Below are 11,640 nucleotides of genomic sequence, written 5' to 3' on the forward strand. Positions count from 1 at the left end.
TAACTTCACATTCTAATTTTAAATCACCTTTATGTTAAGTCCCGCCTTAATGTGGGACACAGGCGCGGATTCAGAAAAAATGCTGAACGTTTTCCAAATAACACGAACGTACACAACTCCAAAAATATATAATCGTTTAAAAATCTGACCGATTTACATAGAACGGTGAAACCGGTCTGGATCCGCGCCTGGGACATGTGGCCAAATCATCTCAGTCTTCTACTTTCGATTGAGAGGCGGGATCTCGACTGGTACTCCTTCTGACTTTCATGTTTTTAACTTGATGGAACAGAAGTTACACCTCCTTTCAAACGTATCAAGCCGCCTCGAATCAGCCTGGGTGATCTTCCCTGTCTGTCTCGAGGCTTGGACATTCCAGGTTCCTATGGTAGGATCATGTCAGGGTCATGTCAGTGCCTTCCTTTTGGCTTTAGGCATCGTCCGTTATGAGTGAAGTATCAATCACAGTTGGCACGATTTGTATGAGTCAAGGCGGTGTGAAAGTCACTTACGATACTGAAAGACTAGGGCTTCCCTGTTCTTCTTCTTATTCGTATTGTAAACGAAAATACTTTATTTACTGTCTCAATAAAAAATAATCTTCACGAAAAGCAATAAGGCAACAAAGCTGATTTTTTAAATCGAGTTTGTCCTTTTTTTACTCTCAATTTAGGAGTCACAGTGTCATGACCAAAGCGGACTTGTTACATTAACACTTTCTACTTCACTTTTCTTTCATTGGTTTTATAAATAATACTGAAAACTTGTCTCTTGATGAATAAAGAGTGCATTTAATCCTGTAGAGATATTCGCAAAATGCTACTTAAACAGAGAAGTCGTTTTATACGACGTCTTTAGCTTTCGTTCGAACAACTGAGAAAGGTGGAAAATGTAAGTCTAGACTTGACAAAATATCTGCAGCTCAGTTCTATGTAAGAGGACTGTAAATGCAATTAAAGTACAATGTACAGTCGACTCTCGCCTTGCGGATACCCCGCTATTGCGGACACTCGCATTTACGGACAAAACCCGGATCCCCTGGCGAAAGAGGTTTGACTGGAAATGACTCCCGCTATATTACGGACTCTCGCTATAACGGACACTAAACGACGTCCCGAGCGTGTCCGCTATATGAGAGTTGACTGTATTGTGTTCCTCCTTCCTGAGGAAAACACTGTACTTGCTCACTATCAGCTGCAGTGAACTGTTAGAGAAACCTACCAAAATGCTGGGGTAGCCTGTAATGGACTAGCATCCCATCCAGGGAGGAGTATAGCAATACTCCTAGTCGCTTCATGTTTCCATAATGGGATCTTAGCTATGTTAGTGTCGGCAACTTTATGCCGAAAGCAGACTTTCCCCTCTGACAATCTCCCCAGGTCCACTTCAAATATATTTAAAGCGTAAAATGCTCTGTTTAAACGCAGGTCAAGATGAAGAGTGGCTTCATAATTCTGACATGTTGGACAAAGACGATAGACAGAGAGAATTACTTCTTTACCAACCGCCTGACGAGAGCAAGTTAAACGCTCTGCGTGAAACCAAAATCAGAGAGAAACAATTGAAGAACAAGTTTATCAAGCTTGGCGATTACCTGTTTATCCTGCTTGTCCTTGTACTGGTCAGTTACGGCAACAGAGATCCAAAATCCTTCTTGATGAGGAACTCTATGGAGCAGGAGTTTATACGTCCCCTTACCGCCTCCTACCCCCAGAGGCTTGATGATGTAAGTTTAATGAATTAAAGTCAATGTTGTTGCGCATCAGACAAAACATGACAAAAAAGTAGCTTTGGATTCACAAGAAAAACAAACTGATTGACAGTCAAGCGGGCAGGGCTTTAATTCAGACGAAGTAAACTCCGGTACGGGGAAATCTATACTTGGGTTATGTTAAAGACAAAATACTGTTATATTTTCTATCTATCAAAAGCAAGAGCTGTTTTTAATGATGTTTTTGTCTTTAGGTGAATAATTTGCAGCTATTTTTAAAATGGGGAGAGCACTCTTTAATCCCTCATTTGTACGAGCAGGACTGGTACAACGGAGACAAAGTGATTAACAGAACTGGATTCACTTCCAGTAGAGCATCCAAACGACTAGGCCGAATACGACTGCGGCAAGCTCGAATTGAGAACGGTAAGTAACTCTTATACTTGGAGACGACGGATAAGAGGTATGGAGAAGCTACAAATTAATCACTAATGGCGATAGCAGTGTATATTTTTAACCGTCAAAAGAAGTTATGCATTAGGTTTTGTCAGTTTTGCATTCTTTAATCTGAGATTGGTTGACAGAGCTCCTGCAGCGTGCTTCCACAAGTCATACTGAGCCAACGTACTGTTTTAACCAATCAGAAGCAAAAGAAACCGAACAAACCGTCAACGTACACGTGTTTTCCCGCCCTTGGAGCAGAGTGCATGTTTTTGTTTTAAGTTCATATTGGTTCGTTGTTGTTTATCTAAGAAGACGACCATATCATTTATATACAATTTCTTTAAAAGGAGCTAAAACATTTTTTTTTTACACAAATCAGGTAGCTGCACTGTGCCAAAACTAGTGAGAGACGTTATCCATGAGTGCAATCCTCCTTATCATGAGTCGTATGAGGATACCCGGATGTACAGTCCCGGATGGATTGACGGTATTCAAACAGAAAGCACGATGGTCAACAAGAGAAGCGCATCGGGTCAGCTTTCCCCCTGGGTTTATTTGGATCCGGCGGAATCGAATTCTTCATTGACAGTTTACGGCAGAATTGCGTTTTATCCCGCCGGGGGTTACGTAGCAGAATTTGGCGATAATATCGAAGAGACAAAAGCTCTTTTTAACTATCTGAAGTCTACTCGCTGGATAGATAGATACACTAGAGCTATTATTATTGAAGGAGCAATCTACAATCCAAACACTAACCTTATTGGAGTCGTGGAGACGGCTCTAGAAATGACTTCGGCGTCTGCCATTTTACCGCGAGTCGACTTTAAAATCTTCAGATTATTTGCCAGGTTGAATCCTTCTTATGCGTTCAACTCGGCTTGCGAGATGTTGTTTTTCGTGATCCTCCTTTACACACTGTACACAATAATCAAAGGCATTTATCAGCGGGGGAAAAAGGAGTATTATCGAGAGACTATAAGCTGGCTTGATACGTTATTCTTTGTGGACGGCTTTGCCATTGTTGTGGTTTATATAGTGCGCGAGAGTAAGCTCAGGAGCGCGGTGGACACCCTTAAAAAAGACCAAGAATGGTTTATAAACTTCTCCGAGTGCGGATTGTACAGCGAAGCTCTCGTGTACCTGTACGCGTTTGCGGACTTCATCGCCATATTAAAATTCATTCACTTTCTTAGCTTCACTCGTTGTGTGCAACTTTTGTCCACGACTATTTACAGATCGGTAGTTGAGCTGCAATCCTTTGCTGTAATGCTGTTCGCCATATTCATGGCCTACGCGTCTATGGCGTTCACAATCTACGGGCCATACTTGGAACATTACAGGTCTGTTTCAGCAACGCTAGGCTCGTTATTAAGCCTCGTGATGGGGGTATTCGAACATACCGACTTTACTTCGCAGCCTGATTACAAGGCTGTTGGATACTTCTTCTTTGCAACTTTTTCTTTCAGTATGATGTTCATATTTATGAATATTGTCATAACAATCATCAATGTTGTGCACAGTTCTGTCTGCGCTGACGAGGAGCTAAAGAAAAACGAGGGCAATTTTTTCAACATCATTTTGGAAAGACTGTTAATCTTCACGGGATTTCGGGGACCACCTCAGAGAGAAGAACCAAAAATTGAGGAGCCGCGTATTGCTGAGTTGCAATGGAACTGGCACGTACAATATTTAATGGAGAATCAGTTAAAAAGGTTAAGCGGGCTGGTGAATTCCATCTACACCCACGATGAACTGGAAGAAATATCCCTTTTGAGGGCACTTCCACTACCACCAGAGCTAGAACGTAAAGCTGTGACAGAACATGGCAGCCAAGGAAACAAATGCATTGCCCTTTCTCATGCTGCTGACCAAGCAAATGAGTGTGAGCACGGGCGAAGGGATAATGACGTCATGACCCATCCAAATCAAGGGCCGTTCACTAAAGAATCTGACCAACAATTGCAAAATGCACCGCCAGCCTCTAAACCGCAAAATACTTCAATTGAAACAATTACTCAATTGATCGCTAAAAAAACCGAGGAACTAGAAAGATTGGAAGAGGAAGGCGCTTGCGACGAAAAAGAAAGATTGCGTCGTATTAAAGTCATCAAGTGTCTTCAAGATTTATTGAATAAAGCCACTGGCAATCAGGATTCCGTCAAATTATGTATGAGCCACGAAGAGGAATCAGAAGTCTAAATGATAACATAGTTACAAATATTTAACTGATACCGTAAAATTCCGGTTCTAAGCCCCCCCCCCCCGCTTATAAGCCCCCCCGGTTATAGGCCCATTTACAGTGAAACAAGACATCCGATTATAAGCCCCCCCCCCCCCGGATATAAACCCCTCTGCCGGATGGCAGTACTGAACAGGACTAAATGTTGCTTTATTATGCGTTTTTAACTTAAAAACGTATTTCGATCAACACTCCCGTGCCACGTTTCGAAACGTTTTTTTTATTCCGCTTAAAAGCCCTCCTGGATATAGTGATATAAGCCCCTCCGCTTATAATCCCACACAAACCCCTTACGCAGTTGTATAAGCCAAGGGCTTATTACCGGAATTTTACGGTATAATGGTAGCAAAACATAAATTAACATGGTCGACTATCGCGCAAACGCTTAAAACGACTTAGCTTTGACTAATTACAAGTCGATCTGACCCACACATAAGCTTCAATAAAGTGAAGTGTAAGCTGGCCAAGGCTCAATTAAAGAAATAAATTTAATCGGTTTTGGCTTATTACTTCGAACTTTTTATTGAATAAAAATAACGATTAGCAATTTCAGTGTGAAGTATATGAAGCACATTCCTAGTGACAGTCAAGTCTCGTTGTAGCAGACACCCTCAGGACATCGTTTAGTGTCCGTAATAGCGAGGTCATGCGCTGACTGATGAGTATAGACTATGTCTGTAAAGTAATTTTAAATCTTTAATGTATTAAATGTGCCATATATTCAAATGACATCAAATTGAACAATGCAGTTCTTCAACTGTCGCACTGAACAATAAAAAAGGACGTATTGTTTTTTCCTTCAACCTCGACTTAGCCCCCCTCATAATGTATTTTGTCTGCTTGTTAACCCCAAGATAACGCCTTATTGGAAGACAATATTCTCCATTCTCTCATCTCCACCGTTTCTTTGAATGAGAGGTAAAAGCCAGAAAATGTGTTTTAAGAAAAACACCTAGAACTCCATGGGTGCTTAAATTTTAGTTTTGTCCTTAACAAGCGCGACGCGAACTCACTGTTGGTGTACACATTTGACGGCGTTTGGTTCCATAATGGATGTCACTACAAACCCGATCGACTACAGCGCCGTGCTTAAAGGCTTCAGTTCAATGTTTGACACTGGAAATATAGTTGTCTTCTTCTTTATTATCGCCATGTTTCTCATTTACTGCCTTGTGCTGGTTTGGGCAAGAAGAGCTGATAAGAGAGACATGGAACAGGTACTACTCCATTCATGTTTCATACAACGTACAATTCCAAAAATAAACGCTGAGCTTATATTTGCTGAATGTTCCTTTCAAATGGCCTTATTTTCGGGGAGAGCTTATGTAAGGTGGGGGAGGGGGGAGAAGGTTGAGAGGGCTTATTTTCCAATGGAAATTTGCGGTTCAGGAATCTTTGAGTCCATGATTGGACGGAATTTTGTATTCTAAAAGACGAGAAACGGTGTCGTGTTTATTGGTTGGCGAACGTGATGACAGCGGAATTTGCATTCTAAAAGACGAGAATCGCCCGACCTTCCAACAAGGCAGTGCTAACTCATTCATGATCTCCGTTAGCGGGTCATTAGGAACGATTACGTCACTCCGGGTCTGGCATGATAATTACGGATTATCGCCCGCGTGGTTTTTAAAGCGGGTCCTGGTCCGTAACCTTCAGTCAGACGCATGTGCGGTATTCATTGGTGAGCGATGGTTCGCGCTTGATGAGGATGACGGCGCGATCATGCACAAGTTGACTCCCGCGGATGAAAAAGACCTCACGACGTTTTCGAGACTTTTCAACAGTGAACTATACAAAGACTTCACGGACGCTCACTTGTGGTTTTCTGTGCTTCTAAAGCCAGCTAAGAGTACATTCACCCGTGCCCAGCGCGCTTCGTGTTGCCTTTGTCTGCTGAGGTGGCTGAGTACAGCTATGGTGTTCAGTGCCATGTTTTACTGGAAAACTGCACCAAAAGCCACCTCCACTTTGGTGAATAGTTGTTAAATATAAAAAGAGAAGTGGCTCCAAAAAATGAAGCGGGCGGGAACGAGAAATTAACTGCAATTTCTTGGGACATGATCAATACAAAGTCAAGCTAAGTAGACAGAGGGAGATTTTCCTGATGTACCATCAGATTCTCATAACTAACTTAAAATTCAATTTATGGCAATTAGTGAGGAGAATTTGAGCTTGGTCAACAAAGCCAGACTTACTAGTGATGTTATTTTACAGTTCCGAAGATGTCGGCGACACTTCAGGCAAGTTACGTGAAAAGAGTAACACTAACAAATGGGGGTGTTGTCCAAAAGGAAAGATAGAAATGAGAGAGGGCGAAGAAAAGAACGAAGCTGAAGCGAAAAAGAAGAAGAAAGCTGAGGGATTCTTGCCGAACTGGTGTCTATACATAGCGTGGGTTCTGTGTATCGGAGCGTCTTTTACATCCGCTCTGTACACGTTGTTTTATAGCATGATGTGGGGAACGGAGAAATCAAACCAGTGGTTCTTTTCCATGATGCTGTCGTTTAGTCAGGATATTCTTATTAACCAGCCAGCTAAAGTTCTGTTTCTTTCAACTGCTTATGCAATCTTTATAAGGAAGAGCGACGAGGAGAGTGACGCTGAACACAGTAATGAAGACCCAAGAAAAGGTAGGAACTGAATAAGAGTTTTTTTTTGTTATGACTTTTCATTGAGTTGTTTTCTTATGTAAAAGTTCGTGAAAGCACTTACTGCTACCTTATCAAAAGAAAGATTTCAGCCAAAGTGCCCAATAGTCAATACAAATATTAAATAAAAACAAGAGAGGATGAGGGATAAAAACATAGCCCACTCGCCATTCTTCTTGCTAATCCCGTTTTTCGCGTTGCTTTAAAATGCAACCGAACGCCTGAAAAAGGCTAATAAAAAATGAAAAAACTAAAAAATACTGCAATTCCCCTAAAGTTGTTACTAGATTATGAACTGAAGTGTCTAAAAAGATACTCCCTCGACCCACCTGCACCCGCGCCTTCCCTCCCCCCCCCCTCCCACACACACACACACAAAAAGTTTGAAAACCAGATCTTGCTTAGAACACGGGTAGAACAGTCATGTGATGCTCATTTCAGTACATAATAGGATATATATAATATATAATAACGACGGGGAAAAAAATGAAACACTGGAAATCTCTTAAAATCCTCGGAAAATGAAATAGTACCGGTACAATTAAACGGTAGATGGTAAATACTGCCAAAATGGCTCACAATCGATGAGACATGTAAGTATTTCATTAAGGGTTAGGAAAACGAATGGGTATATCGTTGCGAAGAAAAAGGCCGTCGACCGACTGAAAAAAAAATGCTATGAAAAAAAGCAAGAAGCGTCGGGTGTGTGTTCCAAAAGCGGACACTCATTCGAGATCCCGGCCACTTCTCTAAAAGCAAGTCATGATGATCAGTCACACCACTATAATCTTTATTTAAACAAGTTATCACATCATAACAATGATAGTCGTGAAAACTGAAGCAGTGATATCTAACCAATAATAAAAGATTAAACTACTTATAAAACATATACATTACAATGGTAAATACAATAACAGCAGAATCCCGATTTCTCGAACCCTGGAGTTTTCTAGCCTCCCGATAACTCGAACCAAACGCGCATCTCCTTTCCCTCAGTCCAACACTGTAATTTTACTCCCGATTTCTCGAACAAATTTTCGTTTCCTTTGAAGGCTCGAAAAATCAAGATTCCACTGTACTTAAAAATGCCTAATCTTTATCTCAATATCAAAAAGTCTTATTGTCAAAAATAGACCATTGCTAATATAGCCCCAGTCAGTGCTACAAAACCAACGCATGGTAGAATTAAAGCTTTATACATCCCTAATAAAGCTTCAAAAAGTATAAAAGGCCGTATATATTTTTAAAAAACAGCATGATCTGCAGATAATTTCTTAGAACTCTCCTCAATATGGTTTAGTTTTCATCTGTATATAAGAGGTTACAGACTATAACTGCTCTTGAGTTAAAGTTTACTGTTTGTTCAAAATTGTATTAAAATATCAGGAAAGGACCAACTACAGATTGTCAAATATAAAACCTAGTATAATAAAGACTATGAAAACATTACCTAATTCTAATAAAAGAAATCTTGGACGTCCGGATCCTAAAAAAGTTATCCGATGCGCTTATTTACTAATTACATGTTTATACAGTTTAATTAGCGATACACATAATTCGGCTATTTCTTACATTTTTAAGAAAGCAGTAACTGACATGTTAGTTTCCCGTTGAGATTTTAACCAAGATAGTTAAGTGCTTGATTAGGACTGAACAGAAACGTTTTGCTTACCGCGCACTTTTTTTACTGGAAAACATAAACACAGTTTTCGTCTCGATCAACTACAAGCACGTGTCCATTATTGGCCACAGCGACAGAAAAAGGGGTGCTTTTCTTGCGAAAATGTTGTTTTATCTTGGATAAAAACTTGCCATCCAGTGAGAAAACTTGAAGTCTTCTGTTCAAAGCATCGCACACAATTAGATTATTGAACTTGTCAATGGCGAGTCCAGTAGGAAAAAACAGCTGTCCGTCATTAGACCCCTTACTACCAATATTGTAAAGGAATACTCCTTCCTTGTTAAAAACCTTGACGCAATAAGCCCTGGTGTAAGAAACAAAGAATTTGTCCTGGTGATAAACAGCCCAAAAAAAGGACTTATCACAGTCTGGAATACTAAAGGACTGAAGCAATTGTGTCCCATCAGTTGAGATGGCCCTGATTTCATTGTTCACCCAATCACATGTGACTATGCGGTCATCACTTCCAACAGATACGGAAAAAGGTGTCTTTACATGTTCATTGTTGATGTATTTAATAAACTGACCACTTTCAGTGAACAAAGAAATCTTGATTGAAACATCATTTTGAAAAAGAGGATTATCAAAAAAATCAGAAAAAAATTTATCAAGATCAACATCATTATTGCCATCATCGTGACTGTCATCATCGTCCTTGTTGTCTTCATCTTTCACATTATGACCATAACCCTCTTTCACATCAGAATCAGCATTATCATGGTGATGGTGATCGTCGTCAGGTTGCCTGTCACCATCAGAAGCAGCAGAACCACTAGCAGCTGCATCACAATTTCCTGGAACAATGGTAAGGATTTCACCAGACTTTGTGAAGGCCATTGAACCACTATCTATTTTTATCTCTCTCAGGTAATTCCCAGCAGAGCTAAACAATTGAATTCTTCCATTGTCTGTCACAGCTATGGTTCCAGTTTTTTCATTAACAGCAATACTCCAAAGAGTATTGAGCTGTCCTGGTCCCTTGCCAATGGAACTAAATTTGAACAAAAATTTATATTGATGTGGGACTACTTGAACACTCCAGGGACTAACGGTCAGCGGCTGTCCATTCACTTCAATCTCCACTCTGTATTGTCCAACATTTTCTGGTGTGTACGTCACTGTGTACTTGCCGTCCTTGCTGTCTTTAATTTCTGTTTTCAGTTCATTTCCTGTTGGAGTTTGGATATCGACTTTTATGTGATCATCTCCTTGATAACACTGAATTCCATCTGAATCTCTGGTTACAATTGTAAAACTTGTCTTCGCCTTTTCTTCTATCTCTTTCTCGCATTGTCCTTCAACAAGCGACAAAGAAGGATCCGTGTTACTTACAACGACTCGATCGCAAATATCCGCTTTGTTTTCAACTACATAATGTACATGTGGTGGTTTAGAAATTTCAGGTTTCTTTACTTTCAGAAGTTCCTCGCAGCGTTCAGTAAGAACTTGTTTTGTTTGTAAAATTTCAGCGTTAATGTTTCTTTCTAAGATCCTCTCGCCTTGTTCAACAGAACTTTTCAACTGAGTAACAGCGAACTGAAAGGTTTCAATTTGCGTAGCGTGAGCTTTAAGCTGTGCTTGACTGATTTCATTAAACTTGGTATTCATGGCCAATTTGTGCTCTGTTAGAATTCGAATGCACTCGTCCACAGTTTCGGCCATCTTCCGTTGAGCGTCAGATATTTCCGTTTTGCTTTTGGCTATTGACTCGGTTTCTTTCTTCATTAGGTTTTCATAAATAACAACTTCTTCTTTGACCTTCTTTAGAGCGTCGGAAATTTGTCTCTTCTGTTCGTCTGTGGCTTTCTGCATTTCGACAATGGTGTGTCGATTATGACTCACCACACTGCACTTGTGACAAATACAAACTTTGCATTCTTCACAATAATATTCAAGTGCTTGATCTTCGTGGTATTGCTGTGAACACATGACGGGTCTTCGGATCAATTCTTCAACATCTTGCGCTTGCAAATTCTCGACCAAGATATTTCGGTGACCTCTTGTGGCCTTCAGGCGTTGATGAGCTTCAAAACAAGCTGTACATAGAAAGTTCTGGCACACAAAACAGTAGCAAGTTGCGGTGTTGTTTTCATCACAACTGCTGCATCTCTGGGCCTCTCCGCTACCATCTCTCAGAGCGAGGAGATCAACCAGTCGATTGAGATGAAAAGATGTGGGAAGGCCACCGAACGTGTCTCCTTCAGGAATTTGGAAGCAAGTCAGGCAAACCGGACATTTGATTGTTGTTTGTAGCTGTCTTCTTGCATAACCTGCGTGTTTGTCGAGACACAGCAGACAGAATGAGTGTAAGCATGGTAAAGTCTTCGGTTCGTTAACTGTTTCCAAGCACAGCGGACATTCAGCCTCCTTTCTGAGATTTATAAACAGTTGTTGAACATCCATGGTTAAGCAGAAGGCGGTGGCTCTGTTGAACTCTTGCCAAGAATATAATACTCTGTTTACGTTTCAATTTCAGTCTTTCTCAGAAAGGCCGGACGTTTTATATATTGATTAAAAATAAAAGGTCCGCAATGAGTACATGTGCCCTGAATAGTTCCTCTTGAAAAAAAATAAGGCGTCAAGACGCCAAACTACAAGCACACTCTTTCATTCAGATCTATCCACCCCCAAGGACTCCAATGACAAATCCTGCTCGATTTCTGCCGAATCTGTACATCCCATCTAGTGTGGAATCTACCTTTCCAACGATTCCCTCCTACAATATGTCTTCCGGGCGCCACTCCTAGAGCAAGGGATGTAGGAAATCTAGACGGGTTCAAGCGTGACAGATGGCTAAAACATCTCAATTTTGTACTCTCTAATAGAAGAGAGGCTGGATTCAGTTGTAACGATATATATGAGTCAAGGCAGTGATCGTCGTGTAAAAGTCACCGTGACGAAACCGAAATACTATGGC

General features: G+C 40.7%; 2 protein-coding genes across 4 annotated transcripts in view; one reads left to right on the forward strand and one right to left on the reverse strand.

The window, feature by feature from the left end:
* LOC144642223 (polycystin-2-like protein 2) overlaps positions 1–4,480 on the forward strand; it is a 37,344-nt gene extending 32,864 nt beyond the window's left edge. The window contains exons 3-5 of the mRNA XM_078501205.1: positions 1,428–1,726; positions 1,966–2,137; positions 2,535–4,480. Of these exons, the coding sequence (XP_078357331.1) occupies positions 1,428–1,726; positions 1,966–2,137; positions 2,535–4,354 (2,291 nt within the window). The 3' untranslated portion in view covers positions 4,355–4,480. The remainder of the gene's footprint in view (positions 1–1,427; positions 1,727–1,965; positions 2,138–2,534) is intronic.
* LOC144643604 (E3 ubiquitin-protein ligase TRIM45-like) overlaps positions 1–11,214 on the reverse strand; it is a 53,070-nt gene extending 41,856 nt beyond the window's left edge. The window contains exon 1 of one of the 3 annotated variants that reach the window (XR_013568939.1): positions 7,917–11,214. Coding sequence is in view for 1 of the 3 variants with exons in the window: in XM_078502908.1 (XP_078359034.1) it covers positions 8,727–11,126 (2,400 nt within the window). In the remaining 2 variants the exon portion in view is untranslated. Of the gene's footprint in view, positions 1–7,810 lie in introns of those variants that run through there. The other 2 variants (XR_013568940.1, XM_078502908.1) reach the window with 2 other exon arrangements.
* Positions 11,215–11,640: the final 426 nt, after the last annotated feature.

The sequence above is a fragment of the Oculina patagonica genome, chromosome 2, assembly GCF_052425735.1.
Source record: "Oculina patagonica isolate OP01 chromosome 2, crgOcupat, whole genome shotgun sequence".
NCBI lineage: Eukaryota > Metazoa > Cnidaria > Anthozoa > Scleractinia > Oculinidae > Oculina > Oculina patagonica.